We start from the raw sequence: 25,767 nt of genomic DNA, 5'->3' as shown, positions 1-25,767 counted from the left end.
GTGAAAACTGCTCAAAAATAGGAGAAATGGAGCGGGAACAACACGTGTTATATAGCACAAACCATAGAAGATTGTAAGGCACTTGTTATGCAGAAAACGACACTGATAAAAATTCTGCACAAAATGATGAAATTGCCTGTGCAGACCTACCTGTAGTGGAAACGAAGGCCGAAATGAGCCTGATTCAAAAATTTGAGCAGTCTGAGCTTAACGAGCATACCCAAAAATTTTGTCGACCTGCGAACGTTGGCCAAAGCTCAGTGAAATCGGAGAAAGTGAGCAGGCGTGTGCTGGAGCAGCTGGCGACTAAGCCCGGGAGGACGCAACCTGCTCTGATACCAATTGTGGGAATTAGGGTGGCAGAGAAACACACACAACTTGGAGAAGATGAAGGAAGCTCAAGGCACACAATAGAGAGTGTGTTACTTAGTGTGCAATGGAAAGATGGATAGGCCTAGAGTGATGGGCGTATATACAATGCTCGGGGGAAAAAAACCTCCTAAAGAGGGAAAAAATGCCCCGGCGGTCGTAGTGTGTTCACACACATCACTGCCACATGTATATGGTAACAAGTGCATTTTCCTTGGTTATGGTACACATGGAGAGATGGGATATTGTTTTTGGCACCAAGAATCTTCCAAAGTAATTTTTAGTTCACATGTTATCTTTCACGAGTTGATGATGCACAAGAGAAGTTGAGTATAGAAAAGTCGCATTCGAAGACATTGCCTCAAAATCTGTGAAAACTCAAAAGACTAGTGATGTTCCTTCCACTAGTAGTGCTCCAATTTATAGGGTAGAGAGCATTAATCACGCTTTGAGATGATCTACTAGATCCTCGCATCCACCTGGGTGGTTTCAACCAAGGTTGGACTATTTCATGCTGACAGACTGCAACAGTGAGCCATCTTGTTATAAAGAAGCGATGCAAATGGATGACAAGGTCAAGTGGGAGCAGGCCATACAATCTGAGTACCACTCAATTGTCAACAAATGCTTTTATATGGTCCCATAATTTTAGAAATAGTCACTGCTTGTATACAAAGAAACTCAGCGGTATCAAAAGTTTTATATGATCCCACGGTTCTAGAAGGAGTCAGGAGGATCGCTACTTGTATATAACGAAACTCAGTGATGGTTCTTTGGTCATTCTCATTTTATATGTAGATGACACGCTGATTGCAGGAAAGTCCACAAAGGAGATTGCCAAATTAAAGCAAATGTTGACCAAAAAATTTAATATAAATGATTGGGGCGAAGCAAATCAGTTTCTTGGTATGCGTAACAAGAGAGACAAAAAAAAGGGTATTCTTAATCTATCTCCAAAATTTGATATCCACAAGGTATTGCAGCATTTCAATATGCAAGGGGGGAAGGTTGTGAGTACCCCACTACTGTCATATTTGAAACTAAGAAAAAAATATTCTCCCAAGACGGATGTTGAGAGAGCAAGATGTTACCATATACATGTCATAGTGATGAGTGTGAACACACTTAGGACCATCGGGGCATTTTTCCCTCACTAGGAGGTATTTTTCCCCACCATTGTATATACACCCATCACTCTAGGGCAATCTATCTTTCCATTGCACGTTAAGTAATACAATCTCTATTGTGTGCCTTGAGCTTCCTTCATCTTCTCTAAGGTGTGTGTGTTTTTTTGCAACCCTAATTCCAAAAATTGGTATCAGAGCAGGTTGCATCCTCTCGGGCTTAGTTGCCAGTAGCTCCAACACCTGCTCACTTTCTCTTATTTTTGTGAGCTTTGGCAAGCATCAGCAAGTCAACAAATACTTCAAGAGCACTCGTAGAGCTTGGTCTGCTTAGAATTTTCATTTGGGCTCATTTTGGCCTCCATTTCCACTACAAGCAGTATAGCACATGCCCGGGGGATTCACTCTATATACAAAACGGGACGCCACCTGCGAGCAGACAACTTTGATAAAACCCTTATATACGACTCATATTAGGGAATATGACCCCCCTTTCTACGCTTATATGAGAATCAATAACGAAAACTATCATACCCCTATCTTACATATAAAATTTAGGTCTCACATGATCTAACTGAGTAAGGCTAGTAAAAGAGTGTGTAGCATAGTGACTGGCAACATACTAAGGAACCACTTTTGTTGATAACTAGATGTACCCTCAATGTGTCTTAGTTTGACTTTCAAATTATGTGCCCGATCAACCTACACTCTGGCTACTTGTCCAATTTTGACCCATCCAAAGTTGGTATAAATCAACCCTTGACCTGCTCCAAATGAGCCCTTATCTATGACCAGCTTGATGCAAAATTTAATGTGTGACCTGATAAAAAACTTTCCCATAATTCATCCAAGTTCTAGTGTACACCGGGACCAATCGTTATAAGTAATCAACCCAGGTGAGTCCCCCCCCCCCCCCCTTTTAGTATGATACCCCCCTCCCTTATCTTTAAGCTTGGGAGATAAATTATTGGGGGCCTGCCCCTAAATTATACGCTTATGTAACTTGTAAAAAAACCCCCCTCCCCTGCACTTACATGGTGCAGTAAGTTTTCCATGGTGAATCCCCCGGGAGCACAGGCTATTTCGTCATTTTGTGCAAAATTTTTGTCAGTGCCGTTTTCTACATGACAGGTCCCTTACAGTGTTCTAGAGTTTGTGCTATATAGCACGTGTTGTTCCCGCTTTGCTTCTTCTCTTTTCGAGAAGTTTTCACATCAGGTGCAGCATTTGCCATGGCTAACAACAACATATATGTGTTCAAGATGTTTGTTGTTGAGGATAGATTGGATGGGGAAAATTACCCTATGTGGGCTTATCTAATGCAACATGTCCTTGTGTCAAAGTCCATTTGGAATATTGCGCAGGGCATTGATGTAAGTCCTGGTTCTGAGGATGTAGGGGACGTTGAGGATGTTGCAGGTTTTGGTGGCAGGGTTGTTCCTTCCAGAATTGCTTTGCCTATGGCTGAGCAAGCCTATTGGGATGTAAGAGATACGCAATCTCATGTGTTGATTGCATTGTCTATAAAACACACTATTACTCCTCACATTTGTTGAGCAAAATCTACAAAATAAGCTTCGATATTCTGGCTGGTCTTTATGCAAGTCGCAATGAGGCTAAAATTGCATTGTTGCATAAAGAGCTAGAGTCGAAGATTATGCATGACGAAGATGAAATGGAAACTTTCCTTGCTAGTGTCAAGGATATAAATTAGCAACTTATTTCTGTAGGCAAAGTCATTTCTGACAATTCCCTTGTGCAGATTGTTCTTGATGCTTTGCCAGATTCTTACCAGACTTTTGCTAGTACTTGGAGACTCATGACCCAAGGAAATCCTAAAGTTGTCAAGTTTGATGAGTTATGCACATTGTTGTTACAAGAATCACTTTCCAAAAAAAACAGGGCTAAACAGTGTGCAATTGAACAAGCTTTTATTGTTGTTCAAAGAAAAGGTGGTAACAGCAATGTAACCACTTCCCATGGTTCTTCTCCGAGTGGAAAATCTTATGTTCCTAATGCTTCTACTAGCAGCACGTCGTCTGGGAATTCTGGTGATAAGGGCAAAAAAGAAGATGCATTGCCATTATTGTAAAGCTAATGATCACTTGATCAAGCAGTGTCTAAAATTGAAGGCAAAAGAGGCTAAGAAGAAAAAGGTTGGATCAACTATAGGGTCCAATACAAGTGCAACTATTGTAGAGTCTTCTATGAAAGGAGATTATGATGTTGATGTAGATGCAAAGCGGACTTTTAGTGTAGAGTGTACTTATATTCCTGCTTTCCATGATGCATGCATGTCAATTGTTGCAGATTCACATGTGTGGTATTTTGACATTGGTGCTACAAAGCACATTACCTCACATCGTGATTTGTTTACCTCTTTTGAGGATGGTCCTCATGGGAGTTCAGTCACTTGTGCCAACAATGCCTATTGATGATTACTGCAGGCATGCATGGATGCATCCGCTTAAGGCGAAGTCCTAAGTGTTTTTGTACTTCAAGTAATTTTTGTCCATGGCTAAAAATATCTCAAAATGTACTATGGGCACCCTCCGTTCCAATCGAGAGGGGGATTATATGTGTCATGAATTTAATGCATTTCTGGCTAGTCGTGGGATAAAACACCAATGTTGAGAGAAAAAACAAGTCTCTCACAGAAATGGCACAATTTACGATCAAAAGTCAAGCTTTGCCGCATTTGTTTTGGCTTGAGGCTATAATGTGTGCCACTTTTGTATTGAACAGATGTCCTACAAAAGATTTTTAGTCTATGACTCCTTATGAAGCATGACATGATAGAAATCCTTCTATTCAACATGCGTATTTTTGGATGTTTGGCTTATGCTTTGGTGCCACAAACGCAGCACTAAAAATTCGATGATTAGGCTATCAAATGCATTTTTGTTGGTTATAGTGCTGAAAGAAAAGGTTACACGTTATATCATCTGCAAACAAAGCATACCTTGGTTTCACAAGATATTGTGTTTGTGGAAGATTCTATTTAGCACTAGCTTGTTGTCATGTACTAGAGACAATTATGTAAGCTCACAGGATACTTATGACACTTTGTTGCCTCTTTTCAGTGTTGGAAGTACGAATGTAAATTCCAATGAGGCAAACGTATAGCCGATGGGGGTTTCTAAAAATGTTACAGATGAGCAAATTTTTTATGCAGATGTACATGATGTACTGATGGGCTGAGAATGAGCAGACTATAGGTATGTCAAAATGGTTGGTTCATACTTTGCGTGACAGTAAATTGGATGCACCTTTGTCTAGTCGTACTCGTTCAGGTTCTCGCCATGCATCTTATGCATCAAATTGTTATTCTTTGAATGTGTCTAGCTTATGTGATGTTGAGGAAACTCACTCTTTTGATGAAGCATAGAATTCAAAAAATTTGATGGCTGCCATGCAATCAGAATATGATGCACTTATACAAAATGACACATGGACTTTATGTGATTTTCCTCCTGCAAAAAGGGCCATTGGTACAAAGTGGGTTTACAAGTTGAAACGCAAGCCGGATGGTGAGATTGATCGCTATAAGTCTCGAATTGTTGCAAAGGGTTATGCACAACAAAAAGGTATAGACTATGAAGAGACTTTTGCTCCCACTTGTTGTATGACTATTGTGCGTTTTCTATGTGCATTGGCAGCTCATTTTGGTTGGGATGTACAACAGTTAGAAATTGTTATTGTTTTCTTGAATGGTGACATATTTGAGGGATTTTATGTAATGCAGCCTTGCGGTTTTGTCAAGAAAGGACAAAAGGATAAAGTGTGCAAATATAAGAAAGCTTTGTATGGGTTGAAGCAATCTCCTCGTGCTTGGTATGAGAAAGCTAACACTCATTTGGTCAAATGAGGCTTTCATAACATTCCAACAAAAAGCACATTGTATGTAAAGCACGAGGGTGATGTACTTCTCATTGTCATTCTCTATGTGGATGACTCGCCAACCACTGGACTAAATGAGAGACATATTGTTGAATTTAAGGTTGATTTAAACGCTAGTTTCAAGATGAAAGATTTGGGGATGCTACATCCTTACTTGGGCATACAATTTAAGCGTGTGGGGCAGTATTTCCTTGTGTCAAACAAGCTACATAGAGACATTGTTATGTAAGTCTGGACTTGAGGATTCCAAACCTATTTCCAATCCCATGGAAACAAATTTGAAATTGAGTCTTCATGATGTTGGTGATCCTGTCAATGTCACTCTTTATCAAACTATCGTTGCATGTCTTATTTATGTATGCAACACAAGGCCGGATATTTAGTTTGTAGTCTCACGGGTCAGCAGATTCATGCATAGACCAAGGTCTAAGCATTGGGAGACTGTCAAAAGGATTTTTCGCTACTTGAGTGGCACTTTACATCTTGCATAGCCCAGGGTCTAAGCATTGGCAGACTGTCTCAAAAGGATTTTTCGCTACTCGAGTGGCACTTTACATCTTGGCTTGGTTTATCCCAAGGGAGAATCATTGCCGCCAGATTTACATGCTTTTTTGGACTCAAATTGGGCTGGTTGTTTTGACACACGAGTGTCCACAAGTGGTTTTTGTTTCATGGATAGGGCACTGTCAACACTATCTACACGGACAGTCGGAGCACATTGGTAGTTGCAAGGAACCCAATTTTTCATGCTCGCAAAAAGCACATTGAGGTGCATTACCACTATGTCAGGGAGAGGCTCTCAGTAGGAGAGATCAGCTCGGCTTATGTGCAAACACAGGACAACCTTGCATATGTTTTTACAAAGGCATTGTCTCGTGAGAAGTTTGAAGCTTTCCACAAAGCTTTGGGCTTACTCCCCTTTGTGGACTGACCATGTCCTCAGGGATGGCACTTCCCTATACTCTATGTGTCAGTTCTCGTTCATCGCATCACTCCCAAGGGGAATTTGTTACCATGTAGATGTGGTAGTGATGTATGTGAACACACTTAGGACCACTGGGGCTTTTTTCCCCTCACTAGGAGGTTTTTCCCCCGTGCATATTCTATGTACGCCCATCACTCTAGGGCTATCTATCTTTCCATTGTACACTAAGCAATACACTCTCTATTGTGTGCCTTGAGCTTCCTTCGTCTTCTCCAAGCTGTGTGTGTTTTCTTGCAACCCTAATTCCAACACAAGAATGGCTAGTGTGTCATATTATTCAACCACAGGCAGTCTTATATATGTTATGGTAGCTACAAGGCCATCCATTGCATTTGTAGTATGAGATACTTGAAGGATAGAGCAAGCAAGTGTTGACACTTGGGTAACATCGATGCATCTATTGTTAGTTCAGGGTTGCAAAGATATTTTGAGATCTACGTCCAGCTCCATTTTCATATTTGCAAAAGGAGTCATTTCTTGGCGATCGTCTCTCCAAGCTTATGCGTCTTCTTTCACTACTACAAAGATTGAGTACATTGCAATGTCAGATGTCAGTAAGGAAGCTATATGGTTGCCACATTTAGTGGGAGATTTAGACATTCATTAGGTTTTAGTTTTGCATTTTGATAGTCGGAGTGTCATTGCTTTGGTCAGAAGTCCGGTGTTTCACTCCAAGTCATAACACATTGTGAGATATCATCACATTTGGGATACGTTGATGGATAACGATGGGACCTTGTCAAGGTCCACACCGATGACAACCTAGTGGATGCTCTTACAAAGAGCTTGGCTATGGAGCGGTTTGCACATTGCATTGAGTTAATGGGTGTAGGGTGAGCACAATTGTACAAGGGTGAAGTTTTTGCTTCAAGCTTGTACGTACTAGCTGTAGACATAGCCAATTAAGTCCAGAATGATATTTTAAGTGGGAGACTGTTAGGGTAAAAGCTTGTGGCTGCCCTCTCGTGACTAACACCCTCTACACAGTACCTCACTTGATACACTCTTCAAGCGTATATACCATAGTGACTTCTCACTGTGTGTTGTTTTCTCCAATTACTCTTCTCTTCTTCTTCCCCTTCCCGCACACGCGCACAAGTAAACAGTCTCCCTCACATTAAGCTCATCAAATTTAAATTTTTCGGATAGTATTTGAGGTGCTAAAAAAGTCATAAAGATGCAAATTTTGTCTATAAATCAACATAAGCATAGCTCCAAAAATAGGCCATAACTTAAAATACAAACATCCCTTATACCTTAAAAGCATGAAATCATGTTTAAAACTCGTAAAATTAATCATAGAATCCTCTAAACAACATTAAGATTGTATTTATAAAGGTGTTAACACCATTATTATGAAAAAACAAAACAACACTCATTTTTGGACACATTTTAGATTGAAAAAGCTTTTGCAAGCGTGAGATGAAAGGTGGAATCCACAGCCAAAAAAACTTCCAAGTCTTTTAGCTCACAAGACAAGTTGTGGATGATACAATGCAAAAATCTTTTTGCTTTCAGAGGGAGCTAGAAATCGTGAAGCCATTGAGCCTCTGTGTGTGTGTGTGTGTGTGTGTGTGTGTGAGCCCAAGAAGTGATCTCTTTTTTGGTGCAACCAACACTCAATGAAGAAACTAAGCAAGTAATAGGTGGCCAAGGACATTATCTTATATAATTCTAGATTGTTACTTATTTAGGATACCATAATTGTATCTCTAGCCTCATAAGCTCATAGCTACAACGAAAGCACCTAGAGTATCGGCACTGCTACAATTGTGTGTCTTGTGGGTCAGCTCCTCAAATGTGTGTTTGATTAAAAGAAGAGGCTCTAAAATTCCAGAACCTTGATAGGGTTTGGTGGAGGGATTCTTCCTTGAGAAATTGGTGGGCAACATAGCCCCACTTTCGCTGAAAACAGCACAAAGTCTTGGCCTTGCCAATGCTGGACATACATGTTTATCAAAACATTGCCTAGCATGATATTGCTTTCCACAACAGCCACTAAGAACCAATCTCATCAAGAATTTTTCTACCCAAGTCACTTTTGTGCATAATGCCACATTGATCCCATTTGAAGTATCCCTGGCTCTATGTTCACTCACAGCAGTCAAGAACTTCCTATCCTTGCCCATGCTGATGACATAACTTATAATACTTGCCTTCGAAATACAAAGAATAGTTGATCCCATTTGAAGAGAACCCCTTACTCCACATCTGCTCATGGTCCTGCCCAATGTTGGTGACATTCTTGTTTTTCCAAAATCCTGTAAAGAGAAATTCCATCATGCATATGTTTTCGCTTGCCAATTTTTTGCATGGCACAAATCCATTAGCATAGGAGTACCAACAATTTGGAGCTGCTCTGTGAATGCATTTGGACAAAGGCCATCGCTGTGCATTCAATGAAAACAACCTAGAGTAACCATGTTTCACATATTGTGCATTAAGTGTAGTCCAAGAGGATGATGACACCTCATTTAAGCACAATCCAAGAGAAGTGATGAAAAAGAGCACAGAAAGCCAGCGAAAAGATGGGAGAGATTAGAAACACATCCTATGTAGAGAGAGAGAGAGAGGGTACACCCTGAGCCCTCACGTTATGCCATGTGGCAAGTCTTCCTTCACGGTGGTTAAAAAAGATAGAAATATTTGGGAGGGGGGGGGGGGGGGGGGGGGGGGGGGGGGGGGGTTGATTTTACACAATTAGGTGTATGTGCACATTGCTCGCATGTAGGTGAAGAGAGGAGAAGACGGGGGGATTTGGGGGGGGGGGGGGGGATAAGTCTAGTAACACATACATGCTAGAGTACATGCATACGTTCAAATGCCCATTGCATGTCAACATATAGAATAGAAGAAACCATATGAACTCCGAAAAGTGACGTATGAATTACATAAAGAGACCGAAGAATAAGTGTGCTCATAATGAAATTCATGGTCCAACAAGAATAAGTGTGTTCATTATGAAGACTATGATCGAACAGGAACCTCAATGCTTTCCCACTTTAGCCATAAGCCAAAAAACACACTGCACAAACACTCATGCTAGCAATGAGAACCTTATACAAATGCACTGCAAAGAGAGATCCCTTATCTTGACTGATGCCAATCAAGTCAATTACAGCTTTCATGTTGAAAACCCCACAGAAAAATGATGCTGTTAAATACGACTCGAGATCACGAGATCCCTTGTGTGCGGCCTCCAAACTATACAGAAAAGGGACTCTTTTATCAGGCTTGCTATCTGGAACCCGCAGGCTTGACTTTGTTCAGGCTAGCCAACTCCTCCACCAGCTTCCTCTCTTCCGAGCTCAGCCTTTTAGGAATGTCAACCTGTACCTTGACTAGCTGATCACCTCGCATATTTGTCTTCCCTAAATAGGGGACCCCCCGCTTGGCCATCACCAAGGTTGTCCCTGGTTGCGTACCCGTCGGGATCTTCAAGTCCACAACACCATCCACAGTTGGAACCTTGACACTCGTTCCCAGAATTGCATCAATATACGATATTTTGCACGTCACCAAAATGTTGTTTCCATCCCGTTTCAGCTCCGGGTCTGTTCGCACATTGATGAAGACGTACAAATCCCCAGGAGGGCCCCCACGTTTTCCTGCGTTTCCCTCCGAACGAACTCTTAGGCGGCTACCCGAATCCACACCTGCAGGTACCTTCAAACTGATTTTCTTTGTTCTTCGAACACGCCCATCCCCACCACAAGCATTACAAGGAGTGGATGACTCCCCAGATCCACCACAGACAGGACATGTAGATATTTGCCTGAATTGGCCTAATGGCGTATTTGTCGTTGTAGCCACCTGACCTTGACCACCGCAAGTACCACAAGTAACAGGAGAAGTTCCTGGCTTTGCGCCAGAGCCATTACAGGTGGCACAACTTTCAAGTCTTGTGACTTCTATCTCTTTGTCCGTTCCAAAGACAGCATCCTTGAAGTTCAATAGCAGATCATATCTTTCATCATCCCCTTGCACAGACCTGTTGCGGGCTGCTCTGCCACCCATGCCCATGCCCCCCATACCACCCATGCCACCCATGCCTCCAAAAAATGTCTCAAATAGATCGAACGGATTGGTAAAACCCTAAAAAAACAAAAAAAAAGAACATATTTACCCAGAAATCGTCCTGATTTTAGACCAGAGTTTCAAACAGTCGAGTACCATACCGCAGCACCACTGGCGCCGGCACCTTTAAGTCCCGCCTCTCCAAATTTATCATATATTGAACGTTTCTCATCATCTGACAAGACCTGTCAGCAAGAAAAAGTTTAGTTATGAGAAAACACCCCTCGCAAACCAAGGAGAACTGCATCTCAAAAACTCATCAAGGAACCTCATAAGCATTGCTTATCTCTTTGAATTTTTGCTCCGCTCCGGGCTCTCTGCGGCAAAACCAGAGGCAGTCATCAGAATACAAAGCAAATGCACATACAAACAATATATATATATATATATATATATATATATATATATTCCCTCTTGAATAACAGGACTTCAGTTCAGATGAGGCCTCTTGTGGTTGTTCCTACGACATTAGAAATTTTCTTCTTCTTCCTCTGTCTCTTTCTAAAACAAGTCCCAAGTGTTGAGGCTGCTTTCATTTATCTCCTAGTTTCGAAGTCAATAGGGTGCCCTGATTGGCGCCCGTGAAATTTCTCCTCTAAACGGAGCTGAAGTCCCAAGAAAACAAAACAGTGTTACAAATGGGAAGCCAACCTTCAAGATGGCAGTTGAGTCTTGCTTTGTCTTGAGAAGCAAAAGATGGAATCCAAAGCTAAATGTGGTGTATTATGAACCTCTCGATATTCCAAATATTAGAATAATCATATTTCATGGAGTCCCTATAGACCAGAGTTGCCTTGTCAACCTTTTAAACAGCTTCATGCAGAGGATAAAGAGCAACACGAAGCATCAGTTGGGATCGCAGAGTTCAAGACAAAATGTCTAGAAGACACCATGGTACATTGCAGAATGATCCAGGCATGGATGCACAGTTGATAGATGCCTAAATGTTACATGCAGCTGCCGCTCTATGTACCATGTGGCCATGCTTCATGTACTCTAGGTCCCACATAAGACTAGGAAATCCCCACAACCTTCTGAACTTTTTCAAAGGCTGTTTAAGCCCAGATTAGTCCATAAGATTAGATAGTCCCTTGCGTGATGATTAGTGCTAACTATAATGACTAGCTAGTTGTTACAGCATGTGGCATCCAGGACAGGTATCATGTAGCTGGCAGAGTGTTAAGCAGTGCTTCCGATCTTGAGCCAATCGGAAAGTGTGGCATTTTATGTGCAGTGCGAAACATCTGCAGCTTAAAATGAAGACTAACAATTAAATAATCACTCTGGAGGTACACAGCAAGAAGGCCCTTTCAGACAAACATCCATCAAAACCATCAACTTTGACTTCAAACTCTAGTGAATGCTGGCAGACAACTCTTGAGATCATGAACATTCTAATGATATTATGTAAAACCAAAAAGGAGACTTCACAGGCACTCACTTGTTGACATCTGGATGAAACTGTCTTGCCAATTTTCGATAAGCTGACAGTAAATACACACGAACAACAAAAGTCAGACACCCTCTAAATGCAAAAAAAACAGAGAAACACACTCTTACAGCTTTTGATATCTGCCTTGCTTGCATTTTTGGAAACACCGAGGATGCTATAATAATCCTACACCAAAAGAGGAAAACAAAACACCTTAAGGATATATCAAACTATACCAACAAACACAAGCAATATACTTCCCATACCGCATCTGCACGAACTATCACACTAGAACTCTGGCGCCTTTGTTGTTGTTTCTGCAAGATCGAAAGCCTCAACGGCTTGGAGGTCATGAACCCTCCTGATGACCAATTTATACGATCAACACCATGTCTGCCAGAAAAATAATAGTTGTCACTAACAATGCCGAAGGAAACACGAAAAACGTTAACTTGACAGTAAATGCTTTTACCATCAGAAAAACAGAATCGTTCAAATACTGCTATCCTAGTATGAATGAATTTCCTCTTGCTTCACAACATGTTTGGCCAGTTTGTTGTCCTAGGCTGGCAACACCTTTGTGCGTAGATTTATAGATGTGCAAGGCCTCTTAGGGCAAGGACTTTAGCTACTCATTTATAGGTACGGCAATCTCTAATTTTCATTGAATTGTCCCAATCTCTAATTTTCATCGAATTCTCTCACACCATCATGTTCCTGTAGCATCGCCCTTATAGAATGCTTTATCACCCTCCCAGCAGGTATGGTAGATTGATTATCGCATTTCCCTCTAGCATATCAGGTCTCAAGTTCAAGACTCGTCGGGTAGATTGCACCGACAGTTGTAACTGGTGCCTCCAAACGACTATCTAAAGACTGAGAAACATCCCTAGCTGCTGCTGATCAGTGGCTGGAACCTCAGAGGACTCTTATGACGGGTTTCAGGGTTAGCATTTCTGCATCTAGACCAAAAACGCAACCGATCAGTGTATGCATGGACTCTCTCCCCTCCTAGAGAGGTGGTTTCTAAGTCACAGCAAGAAATCCTCAAAGCCGTGATCTCTAGAATCTCTCCAGAGCAAATTTCTCTCTAGCTTGATTTTTGCTTGTCTCATCTTTCTCAAACTGTTCGCTCTCTTGAGAGAAATTTTAAGTTCTCGGCTGACTCGTCTTTCAACTGCTTCGTCAAATTCATCCTCCGAGTACACCCATGGAATAGGTGTTTTCTTCAAATCTGGCTTCAGAGGAGAATTGATGGCCGTACGCCATCGAGAATGCATTTCGTCGATCGGGTGCGTGGTCAGAAATTTTGCATACTGAGGATCTTTTGTATACTGGAGCATTTGCCGAGCACAGGCATCAACCTAATGTTGACGCTGCATCTCCATTTGTTAGACCGTAAAATCGGCTCCGAGTAGGTAATGTCGCCACTGAGTAAGAGCATGGATAACCGCCAAAAGCTCTTTCTCATATATCTGTGCTGTCAATTCTGGCCTTAAAAAGAATTGGCTATCATAGGCAATGGCATGGCCTTCTTGCATAAAGACCGCACCCAGACTACGACCACAAGCATCACAATATACTTCGAATGACTTCTGCCAATCCGGCAAAGTCAAAAATGGTCCTGTAGTCAATTTCTCTTTCAATGTCTGAAAGGCAGTCACCTCTGTGGGTCCCCACAAGAAAGGGACTCCTTTCTGTGTCAAGATGTGCAAAGGGGAAGCAACCTCTGCACCGTTCATTGCAAAGACTTTCAAATTACATGGCATGCCTGAGACAATAGTCTCTGACAAAGATCCCCGATTCACGAGTTTGTTTTGGAAGGCTATTTGGGAGAACATTGGCACACGGTTGCAGTTCTCGTCATCTTTCCACGCGCAAACAGATGGGCAATTTGAGATTGCAAATTCAGTCGTACTAGGTTTATTGAAGTCTTATATTTCTGATCAGAGACTCAATGGGAACAGTATTTGCTATAACAAACTGCTGATGTGTCAAAGCCTAAAGAATGGAGCCAACTTACAGATGTGGCCGAGGGGCCTAAACCCTAAGAAGAACAAGTAACTGAAGAAGTCCTACCAACTTATGGGGACACCGTTCGATGGGGCCCCAAGTGACATAAAGGATTAAAATAAAGAAAGACCCGCACACACGCAAATACTGATGACGTGGCAAATTTCCGAAAATTGCGTTGGCATGATGACATGGCATGCTGTATGGAATTCCGCGTTTTGTGCTGGCTGATGATGTGGCACGCTATACGGATTTCCATGATTTACGTTGGCAGCTTTTTGGCTTTGCTTTCGGACCAGATGCTTTTAAGTTTGAAGGCTTTTTACTGTAAACTGCTTTTCAGGCCAAGGGCCTTTAAATATGAGGTTAGGGCTCATTTTCAGGCATGCTTCCTGGAGAAGGTGCAGAGTCTGGAGTATCGGCTTGTACTATGTTGATGCAATATAAAGAAATACCGAAAGGGGCGCCAAGGTTTGGGGCCAATACTCTCTAGGGTGGAATTCCGCCACTCCGTGTCGCGTGTTGTCTCTCTCTCTCTCTCAGTTCAATTGTTATTTGAAGTGCTTAAAGTTGTTCAGTCTGTTCTTTTTTTCTATTGGCACGTGGTGCCAACCTTGTGACAGTGGTATCAGAGCATCAGGCATGTGCTTTTCTGAAAGCATACCGGTCCTATAAAAGAGCAGACAGAGCTATTGGAATTTTTATTTGAGGTATCTTTGCCATCTAACCCAGGCTTATTAGCCACTCCCACCCTTACTTCATCGCGCATCTGGTGCGCTTCCGTCTTCATCGCAGTGTCTTACAGGGCATAAGCCAATTAAGATCACTTGCAAGAGAAGGATCCAGATTTGTTTCAAGTCACTGTTTTTTCTCAGAAGCAGTGCCATGTAGATGTTGATGTCTACAGCTACTAAGCAGCATACTCCAAGTACTTGGCAAGCTTTCAAGAAAATTTTTGCCCGAAGTTATATGGTTTCTTACATCTTCCTTCGGAGTGCAACTTCTGGCAGAGTGGGGTATCCTGAAATGCTTGCCATGGAAACCCTTGCAGATTATTTTCTCGACATCTCTCAGTAGATGTCTCTTTACGAGCAAACGACCTTGGAGGTCCGGTACGATTGTTATGTCTTGGGACTACTGTAACAAACTGCTGACGTGTCAAAGCCCTGAAGAATGGAGTCAACTTGCAGATGTCGGCCGAGGGGCCTAAACCCTAGGAAGAACAAGTAACAAAAGAAGAAGTCCTACCAACTTATGGGGACCTTGTCCGATGGGGCCCCAAGTGACATAAAGGCATTAAAAATAAAGCAGAACACACTCAAAGGACTTTGCACATCAGAATATGATGACATGGCACCTGTACGGACGTTCGGCAATTCGCGATGGATTTTTAGGAAAATCTCGAAATTTTTGGGAAAGTGTTTTTTTGGGGTCAGCTTTTCATATTTGATGCTTTTAGGCTTTGGGACTTTAAATTGAGCCTTGGGGGGCCTCTCTGGCACTCTTCAGCGCGCAGATTGCAGAGGAGGTGCTCCCCGCCTGTTATACTTTGCGAATCAACAGTAATATAAAGAAATACCGAAAGGGGTGCCAAGGTTTGGGGCCAATACTCTCTGGGGTGGAATTCCGCCACTCCGTGTCGCGTGTCGTTTCTCTCTCTCAGTTCAATTGAAGTGCTAAAAGTCTGTTCAGTCTGTTCTTTTCTATTGGCACGTGGTGCCGGGCTTGTGACAACTACCATTGCCGCCAGACGAACACTGTCTGTCCAAGAGCTGATGGACCATGCTGAGGTTGTCTACGACCTTATGGAAGGAACCTAACCCTAATTTTTGGTGCAGGTTTCATGATGGAAAAGTCAATCGACTTTTCAAGCTCGACTGATGTCGAGATTGCTTTTTAAATTTGAAATCTGTTTGAGAACTTGTTTGGTGATCCTGTTTGGAATTTGTTTGAAATGGATGGTATCTGTTTTAAACCTGTTTTGGTGCCGATTTGAATTGTTTGACTCTGGTTTTAATACTAGTTTCAATTATTGGTGATTTTACTCCCGGGTGGAGTAGTGAGAAAAGATGTTTGAGAATGCTTGTTCATACTCATGGCCCGGACCCTTGTGGTTATTTGCGGGGGGAGTATTGAATGATTGAAAAGTGTTGTTTTTACTCATGGCCCGGACCCTTGTGGTTATTTACGGGGGGAGTATTGTTGTTGTTACTCATGGCCCGGACCTGCATGGTTATTTACAGGGGGAGTATTAAGAAGTCTGAGCAGTGGTTACTCTCAGCACCTCCAACGATGCGGTTTGGAGGGTGTTTGGTTGTAAAAGGCCTCTATATCTCATGGCCCGGACCTTTTTAGGTTATTTGCGAGAGGAGTGATGAGGGAGGCGTTGAACAGCTCATGGCCCGGACCTGGATGGTTATTTGCGAGGGGAGTGTTCATCGGCGGCTTTATGTTTCTATGTCTTGTAACATGCATATGTGAGCATTTGTGTTGCATTGTGATGTGCCAATTACTGAATATACCTAATTGGATGAGATTGCGTAGGTATGTAATTTTAGTGCATCGACACCCGTGGAAGATCAGTACGATCTGGGTGTGATGGCTAATTTTACTACGCCGGAATATCAAGAGTTCCAATCTGGACGAAAGGAGAAGCTAACTCCTTGATCAAAGCAGCCGAAAGGAGAAGATAATTCCTTGATCAAAAGAGCCGAAAGGAGAAGCTAACTCTTTAATAAAAAGAGTAAATTAATTGTCCCTCGGAATGACCCTCGGAAATTTTTAAGCTAACTTGAGTTGTTTTGCAGATATGTTGTAATCGCGGACGATTACTCTCTTTCAAGAAGGGGAGATGTAACCAACTGCTGACGTGTCAAAGCCTAAAGAATGGAGCCAACTTACAGATGTGGCCGAGGGACCTAAACCCTAAGAAGAACAAGTAACTGAAGAAGTCCTACCAACTTATGGGAACCCCGTTCGATGGGGCCCCAAGTGACATAAAGGATTATAAAGCAGGACCTGCACACACGCAAATACTAATGACGTGGCAGATTTCCGAAACTTGCGCTGGCATCATGACGTGGCATGCTGTACGGAATTCTGTGTTTTGCGTTGGCTAATGACGTGGCATGTTGTACGGATTTCCGTGATTTACGCTGGCAGCTTTTTGGCTTTGCTTTTAAACCAGATGCTTTTAAGTTTGAAGGCTTTTTACTGTAAACTGCTTTTCAGGCCAAGGGCCTTTAAATATGAGGTTAGGGCTCATTCTCTCACATGCTTCTTGGAGAAGGTGCAAAGTCTGGAGTACCGGCTTGTGCTATGTTGATGCAATATAAATAAATACCGAAAGGGGCGCCAAGGTTTGGGGCCAATACTCTCTGGGGTAGAATTCTACCACTCCGTGTCGCGTGTTGTCTCTCTCTCTCTCTCTCTCTCTCTCTCTCTCTCTCTCTCAGTTCAGTTGTTATTTGAAGTGCTTAAAGTTGTTCAGTCTGTTCTTTTTTTCTATTGGCACGTGGTGCCAACCTTGTGACATTTGCCCTTGGTGGAATTTGTCTATAATAACACAATCCACTCTTCGACGGGGAAGGCGCCATTTGAGATCATTGAAGGTGCTCCGAAGGTTCCACCCTTCCTTAGCCCAAAAGATAAGATTTTTGAAGCCGACCAGTACACGAGGGACTTGGACACTGCTTTTGCCAAGGTTCAGAAGACTTTAGCGAAATCTCAAGAATGACACAAGAAGGCAGCAGATCGACACCGTCGCAATTTGAAATCAAAGGAAGACGATTGGGTGCTCTTACATTTTGAGAAGGCACGCCTAAGAAAGAAAAAGAGAAAGGAGCGGCTTTTTCCAAAGCTTAGCATGAGGTACTATGGCCCTTTCCAGATAAAAGAAAAGGTAAATGATGTCTCCTTTAGACTGAAGCTGCTCGATACTCGGAGAGTCACAATGCATTTCATGCGAGTCTATTGAAGCCTTTTAAAGGCAATGTGCCCAATGATGAGCAACCCGAAGTGGAGGAAAGCAAGGAGATACTCGTTGTAGAACAGATTTTGGCACACAAGGATAGAAAGATAAAAGATAAAGCGATTAGGCGGTTCATGGTTAAATTCTTGAACTATCCTGCATTGGATGCAGAGTGGATGGAGGAGGAGGACCTAGCAGATACTCCTCAGATTTTGGAACTTTACCTTGAAGCATTCACTTTAGCATAGGCTACTCCGATAGAACCCCGATTTCAGCATGGGTGAATCTAGTGCAGCAGGTTTGCACAAGAGGGGAGTCACTCCGCTCCTTTGTCAACGGATTACCTCGAATTTGAATAGTCATTGATGTCCATTTGGGTTTCAGGGATACTGATGGGCTGACAGTATTCTGCTGTATGACTTTATGAACTGGAATTCCCCAATATGAAAATGATTGATTGACTTGTTTTAGTGCAAGAACTGAAAGACGAAATGACTGCAACATTTCAGTCTCATAAATCTCTAAAGACATAATTGCAATAAGAATTAATTAATCGCACATCTGTGAGGTCCCGACTGGATCTAGATGCGATTACTAAATGCGTTGCCGATTAATCATGGTTTTGAGATTTGGAATGAATTTGTATGTGATTTATCATGTGAGGTCCTGTGATGTCAAGTGATGTCCATCCAGTGATGTGATTGTCGATTTATACAAGTGTTAGATGTGTGTTGTCTAGTGCGCCGGTACTAACAGTAAGTGTCTACTAAGACAGTTTATCGCCTCTGTCTGTTTTGCAAGCGTAATCGAGGGCGATCACAATTCTTTCAAGAGGGGGGTATGTCACAAACTAGTGACGTGGTTGGCCCCTGAAATGTGCCGACAGACTGACATGGCAGCAAGCCCGAAAATCACGCCGCAAAACGCACTGACATGCTGACGTGGTAGTGTACGGACGCTCGTAAATTACGCTGGCTGATTTTTGACAGCTTTTGGACAACAGTTGCTTTTGTGTTTAAGAGCTTTTGAGTTTGAGATTTTGGGGCTTTGCTTTTGGGCATCCCTTGTAACAATAAAAAGGTCTTTTGGGCCTCATTACTCAGAACATCTGAACGCAGAGTCTAAGTGTGAGATCCCAGAGACTCCCTTGTACTTTGCACACAAATTAATATAAAAAGAAATACTGAAAGGGGCGCCAGTCTTTGGGACCAATACCTCTTGGCACCGGGCCGTGTCGTCTTTTGTGAACTGTTTTGAAGTGAATCTTTGCTGGGTCGCGGTAGAATCTAGACTTGGGGTGTCCAAGTTTGTTACAGAAGAACCGCCAGCCACTAACCACAACTCTCCGCAATAACGAATAAATTCTCGAGTGTCTTGTGAAAATCAACCGCAAAGGCCTCGTTTGACGCCTCAACAACGAGACACCTTACTACAAGAAGACCGATGCTTTGGATTTTTTCAAACAGGGCATAACCATTCTAGTTATCCCCATTGCACTGATAGACCAGCGGAGCCGACGCCGACACGAACGGTCGACGGATGCCCAGTGGCACCTCCAACTAAGAGAGCTAGACCTGCTATTAGACTAGTCCCTAATATCTATGGTATACGCCTTGAGAATACAAATGAATTGTGCTGAGCATATGGAAAAGTGAGTGGCTTTAAAGCCCTTATTTTCTTTGACCCCGAAGCTACAAAGAACCTCATCCATCCAGAATTCTGGAAGCATATGCACTTTGATTATGATGCAGAGGGTGGAGAAATTGAAGCCGAGCTAGCCACGGGGCGAACTCAGAAAGTGGTACCGCTCATTGGTGCTCTTCCAGTGACTATCCAAGATTATCATGGAAAAGTTGATTTCCACATTATGAAGTTGGGCAATTGCGACGTTCTCTTGGGCATGCCTTGGCATTACAAGAATGCTGCAACTCTCTAGGCTTGGAACCGAACCATCACTGTGATGCAAAAGGGCAAGCCAGTCGTCCTCAAAAGTTCGGTTGTTCGAACAAAACCCTAAATGAACTCTCTAGTTGTTTTATAGTTAGATACTTTTGAGCTCTGTTAGCGAAAGTATTGTTTGAAAATTTCTTTGAAATTTGTTTGAAATGGATGGTATCTGTTTTGAAACTTGTCTTGGTGCCGATTTGAATTGTTTGACTCTGGTTTTAAATACCGATTGCAATGATTGGTGATTTTACTCCCGGGTGAAGTACTGAGAAATGATGTTTGAGAATGCTTGCACATACTCATGGCCCGGACCCTTGTGGTTATTTGTGAGGGGAGTATTAAATGCTTGAAAAATGTTGTCGTTGTTACTCCCGGCCCGAACCTGGATGGTTATACGAGAGGTGTATTAAGAAGTCTGAGCAGTGGTTACTCTCAACACCTCCAAACGACGCAGGCTGCGGTCTGGGGGGCGTTTGGCTGTAAAAGGCCTCTATATCTCCCGGTTCGGACCTTTTTAGGTTATGCGGGAGGAGTGATGAGGGACTCGTTAATATCTCCCGGCCCGTAGCTTGTTAGGTTATGCGGGAGGAGTGTTCATCGAAGACTTAATGTTTCTATGTCTTGTTACATGCATATGTGAGCATTTGTGTTGCATTGTGATGTGCCAACTACTGAATATTCCTAATTGGATGAGATTGCCTAGGCATGTAATTTTAGTGCATCAAGACACCCATGGAAGATCAATGCGGTCTAGGGGTGATGGCTAATTTTACTACACCGGAATATCGAGAGTTTCGATCTGGACGAAAGGAGAAGCCAACTCCTTAACAAGAGCAAACGTATTGTCCCTCGGAATGTTCCTCGGAAAAAAAAAATTAGCTAAATTGAGTTGTTTTGCAGATATACGCTAATCGCGGACGATTGCTCTCTTTCAAGAAGGGGGGATGTCACAAACTGCTGACGTGTCAAGCCACTGAAGACATGAGCCAACTTGCAGATCCCGACGGAGGGGCCTAAACCCTAAGTGACGAAGTAGAGGCAGCAGAAGAAGTTTTACCAACTTGCAAAGTCTTGCCGAGTGGCTTATTTTTAAAGAAGAGTTCCCATCAACTTATGCGACCCCGTCCGATGGGACCCAGGAACCTAAAGAGATTAAAATAAAGCAAGACCCGCTCACTCACACAGATAGAGGTGCGTAAAAGATGATGACATGGCAGTTGTATTGACGCTCGCAATTTGCACTGGTAGTGCCATGTGGCAGCCTGTACGGAATTCCCTGATTTTACGCTGGCCTACTGACATGGCAGCCTATACGGATTTCCGTGATTTACGTTGGACAATTTTCAGCACCAGCTTTTGACCCAGTTGCTTTTGAGTTTCAAGCTTTTCATGTAAACTGCTTTTCAAAGCCAAGGGCCTTTACATAAGTGCAGAGGGCTCAGTCTCTGGCACGCTTCGGTGAGAAGGTGCAGAGCGCGAGTACCAACATTGTACTGAGTTCAAATGATATGAAGAAATACTGAAAGGGGCGCCAAGGTTTGAGGTCAGTACTCTCTGAGGTGGAATTCCGTCACTCCGTGTCACATGTTCTCTCTTCTTTTCAGTTCAATTATTATCCAAGTGCTAAAAGTCTATTCAGTCTCTTCTTTTCTATTGGCACGTGGTGCCCGTCTTGTGACACTTGAGGCAGATCCCGGCCGAGGGGCCTAAACCCTAAGAAGAAGCAGCAAAAGAAGCAGAAGCAGCAAAAGATGTTTACCAACTTATAAAGTCTTAGCGAGTGGCCTTTTTTTAAAGAAGAGTTCCCACCAAGTTTTGGCAAATAAAATAGATCCTGGCCGAAGGGCCTAAAAACCTAGAAGAAGAAGAAGAAATATAAAGAATCCCCAACCAACTCACAGATCAGCGGCCGAGGAGCCTAGAAGCCCTAAAAGTCAAGAAAACTTGTTTAAAGCACCCGAAAGTGGCCGAAACAAAGTCAGACAAGTTATAAGATGACATGGCACATGTATGGATATCCCGGAATTCGCGGCTGATTTTTAGGGAAATCCCGAAATTATAGGAAAGTGTTTTTTTGGGGTCATCTTTTCATATTTGATACTTTTAGGCTTTGGGCCTTTAAATATGAGCCTTAGGGGCCCTCTTTGGCAGCGCGCAGATTGCAGAAGAGGTGCTCCCGGTTGTTGTACTTTGCGAATCAGCAATAATAAAGAAATACCAAAGTGGCGCCAACGTTTGGGGCCAATGCTCTCTTTGGATGGAACTCCGCCACTCCCCATCTCGTGTAATGCATCTCTTTCAGTTCAACTGTTATTTGAAGTGCTTAAAGTTGTTTAGTTTGTTCTTTTTCGTTGGCACGTGGTGCCCGTCGATGTGGTGTCCGTCCCCGTTACAAGATCATCCAGATATCCCACATCTTGCGATTCAACCCCTCGAGAGAGAGTTGAACAGACTATACGAAATGTTTCATGCTCTAGTCGAAGCATCTAGGCACAAGATTTCTCCTTGTACGAGTCAAGTATTCTCCGCCAGATGCCCCTCTTTGCGAACCTTCTTCCTGACTTTGTCGGATACATGAAGCGTAAGAAAAGTGAACACTCGAAGGTTGTTATCCTCCCACTTGGCAATCTCGTCAACATCGGCCTCTTCTAGCTTTTAGGACTGATCCTTGAAATCATTTGAGACAAGCCCAAAGCTTGAGGAAGAATAAGGTGGTCTTGACCTTGGTTTCAATGCGCTATAGTTGGTCTCATCCAACTTCTCCGCAACTAGAAAAGTAGGCAAAGTAGCCTATGATAACACCATCTCCTCTTTAGGGGGCACAAGTATCTCCAATGAATAACACACTGAGGAGCACTCAGGCTATTAACTATTGCAACAGTCACAAATAGACCACAGACCACCGATGGTGTCCTGTCAGTAGGTAGTCTATCCCAAGCCACAAAGGTGAGCTCTCAGTTGGCTATTCGCTTCGAAAACTGTCTAGCATTCTCGAATGGAGGAAGAGCACAACAATGAAGGAGCTTACTGCATTGATAATTGTTCTACACTCGTTCCCTCTTTGTGTAAAGACATCAAAATTGGTATTTATAAGATGTCAGGATGTGGTCTATCATCTTCAAATTTTGTGGCGTGGCTCACGCACATGTTCCCTCTCGACACACACACACTCTCACCCGAGCTGCAAATGTCCTGAAATTGGTAGTCTTTGATCCGTCTTGCTTTACACCAATGAAAAAAATATTCCCTCCATCTTGGATAGGCCCTTTCATTCCAAGGTAGTTGATCAAAAAAATGGGTTGCAAGTATTTAGAGGTTGATTGTGCACCGGCAAGAGCAAGACACAAAGGAAGAATTGTATTCTATGAACCAAGGGTTGAAATGTAAAATTTAAACCTCCAGTAGAGAATATACCTCAATAAAAACACAAAATCCAAGTGTTTGACATGAGTCACAAAACCATGGCTAGGAGTACACTGAAAATGATCAGTCAAAGTTACTGTTTGGAATTACGTATTAGACCATCAGTCATTCGCTTCATATTAGGGCACTCTTACAGATTGTACAGCCAATTTTTCTATTGAGCTGGCGACCCTTTCAGCAAGTCAATTTTCTTGTTGCTCTCATAAATATTACGTTCCAGTACAGTAGAGTTTGTGCTTGCGAGAACCCTGAATGATGTAGTAAAATTTTTGAAAGCCAAGTTATCACAGTATTAACTTTGTTGGCCTTGAAGTAGGGTTAGATGGAAACTCGGACAGTTGTGGCAATAGCTGGAAACTATAAGTCTAAACTCTATGCAGCACATAACTTGTCCAACATAGGTTTAATAATTGCAATGTAAATGTGAGCTGCACATATTCAGCAATAAGAGAAAGTGATGGAATGTGATCTACATGGCTACTGTTCAATGAAAACAAAAGGAATGGGATCGGTCAGATGCTTAAATACACACAATCTACACCATATTTATAGCGAGAATAAAAAAACCCTGCGCACAGCCGCACACTTTCACACAACCCACCAGCTCGTACACAGCTAGAAACACACCTGGATTCTTGAAAGCTTGATCTCGAGCAACGCGAGCGTCGGTGTGCAGAAGCCACAGACTTGTGGAGAGGAGCATCTCGAGGTGCACCTTGCTGCTGCTGAATTCCGAGCCGTAAGGACTGGGAACCCGTGAAAGCCATTTGCGTCCAACGCAAGCACACGCTGAAAACCCTAGTCTGCAGGAAGTACACAAGCAGGAGAACAACCCCTCAGCGCTGGCTATGGCTCCTTTGGGACCATAGCTTCAGCACCAAACCTTCAAACCTTGTTCTATGGTTGTTGGAACGATTGTAGTAAGGTTGCATAATTTTATTTTATGCGTACTAAAGTTGTTGTGCTTCGAGAGGTTGCGAGCCTATGTCCCTAAGATTCATTTTTAATCCCTATATAAAGGGTATCCACCAAGATGCCAAGGCAAATGAAAGAAAAGGGCGGGGTCAAGGCAGTAGTTGTTGCGCAAGAAGGAGGTAGAGGAAGAGGATGCAGCCCGAGCAACACGGGGCCACAAATGTGGTGGGTTGGAAGGCAGCAGAAGGAGGTGCAGAAACACGGTAGGAGAAGGGAAAGGAGAGACGAAAATTCTTTTCTTAAAAATTAACTATGTCGCTTCTTGGACAACAAGGTGATTGTGTTTGTGTGGTTAGCGCATGAATTTATTCAGCGAGGCCGAGAGTTCGGTTCCCATAATGTCAAGCTAGAGTTTTGCTTGCTTGGTGGATGCACAGCTTTGAAGAGACCAAGGGAGGAATCACGAAAGTTTTCGCTTAATAGAGGGCATGAGAAACTCCAAGGCATTCTATTAAAGTTATGGTTCTATTACCATGCTCTCTATAGGAGTAGAACTTTACATTGCACAAATCGGGGCAACTGACATATCGTCTTTGCATTTATTTGAGAAATGGCAAGCACAAACTCATGGGGGTGGAGAGAGAGAGAGAGAGAGAGAGAGAGAGAGAGAGAGAGAGAGATTGATGATGATGTGCAATGTCTTTTTAAAAATCCAAGATTTAGTGTGTGTAGGGTACTGACTTTCTCTTTGGCTAGAAATATATATATGGAGAGAGAGAGAGAGAGAGAGAGAGAGAGATCCTTATGCATTTAGTGACTTAGGAGTAACCCCTTTGAGAAATCCCCTTTCTCTTTCCTTGCTATTGTTTTTATTCTATTGGAAATGATAACAAGTTTTCATTGGAAGAAGGGAAAAGGAAAGGGGGGGGGGGGACAACGAGATAGATATAGAAAGAGAGAGAAGAGCAAGATAGCAAAAACATGGAAAGCGGAATTTCAGAATCTTTTTCAAGCACAACTGGGGTTAAACAAAGATGTCCATTGTCACAAACTCTTTTTGGTCTATGTATCGATCAATTGGAACAAAAGGTATCTTACTTTATGCAACAAGCAAGCTAGAGTTGTGGCATAGTCGGTTAGGACATATAAGTCAGAAAGGAATGAAAGTACTACAACGTTCTGGTTATATGCATGTGTTAGATTACTTTAATTTTTCTTTATGTGAGCATTGCATTTATGGTAAACAGACTATGTTGACCTCATCGTTTTTAGACAAGGAGTTATGGATCCCTAGATCTTGTTCATAGCGACTTATGCGGCCCTATGCATGTTAAGTCTCTCAAGGGACGACAGGGGGCACTATACTTCCTAGCATTCCTAGATGACTCTACTAGGAAGGTGTGGTTTTATCTCTTGAAGTAGAAGAGCGAAGTCTTTAGTGTCTCTCAGAAGTCCTTAGCAATGGTCAAAAACCAATCAAGTAGAGAGCTTAAAGCTTTGCAAACTGACAATGGAGGCAAGTAAATATCATCTAAGTTCAAGGACTTCTGCAGTAAACAAGGCATTAGAAGACAGGCAGAAAGGATTGTTGGGGTATAAAGCCCAATGTGGT

The 25,767-nt window shown here is 42.6% G+C and overlaps 1 protein-coding gene across 1 annotated transcript; it reads right to left on the bottom strand.

The window, feature by feature from the left end:
• Positions 1–9,242: 9,242 nt before the first annotated feature.
• On the bottom strand, positions 9,243–24,161 carry LOC147436293 (chaperone protein dnaJ A7A, chloroplastic-like). The gene is made up of 7 exons (XM_086489228.1): positions 23,868–24,161; positions 12,154–12,280; positions 12,016–12,073; positions 11,897–11,939; positions 10,724–10,772; positions 10,557–10,640; positions 9,243–10,473 (listed from the first exon to the last, which is right to left on the bottom strand). Exons 1-7 carry the CDS (start codon positions 24,005–24,007, stop codon positions 9,616–9,618), a joined length of 1,359 nt encoding a protein of 452 aa, XP_086345354.1. The 5' UTR covers positions 24,008–24,161; the 3' UTR covers positions 9,243–9,615.
• Positions 24,162–25,767: the final 1,606 nt, after the last annotated feature.

Source organism: Adiantum capillus-veneris, chromosome 18, assembly GCF_014529385.1.
Source record: "Adiantum capillus-veneris isolate H3 chromosome 18, ASM1452938v2, whole genome shotgun sequence".
Classification (NCBI taxonomy): Eukaryota; Viridiplantae; Streptophyta; class Polypodiopsida; order Polypodiales; family Pteridaceae; genus Adiantum; species Adiantum capillus-veneris.
The sequence above is the reverse complement of the archived record's forward strand: the minus strand, read 5'-3'. Positions and strand labels throughout refer to the sequence as shown.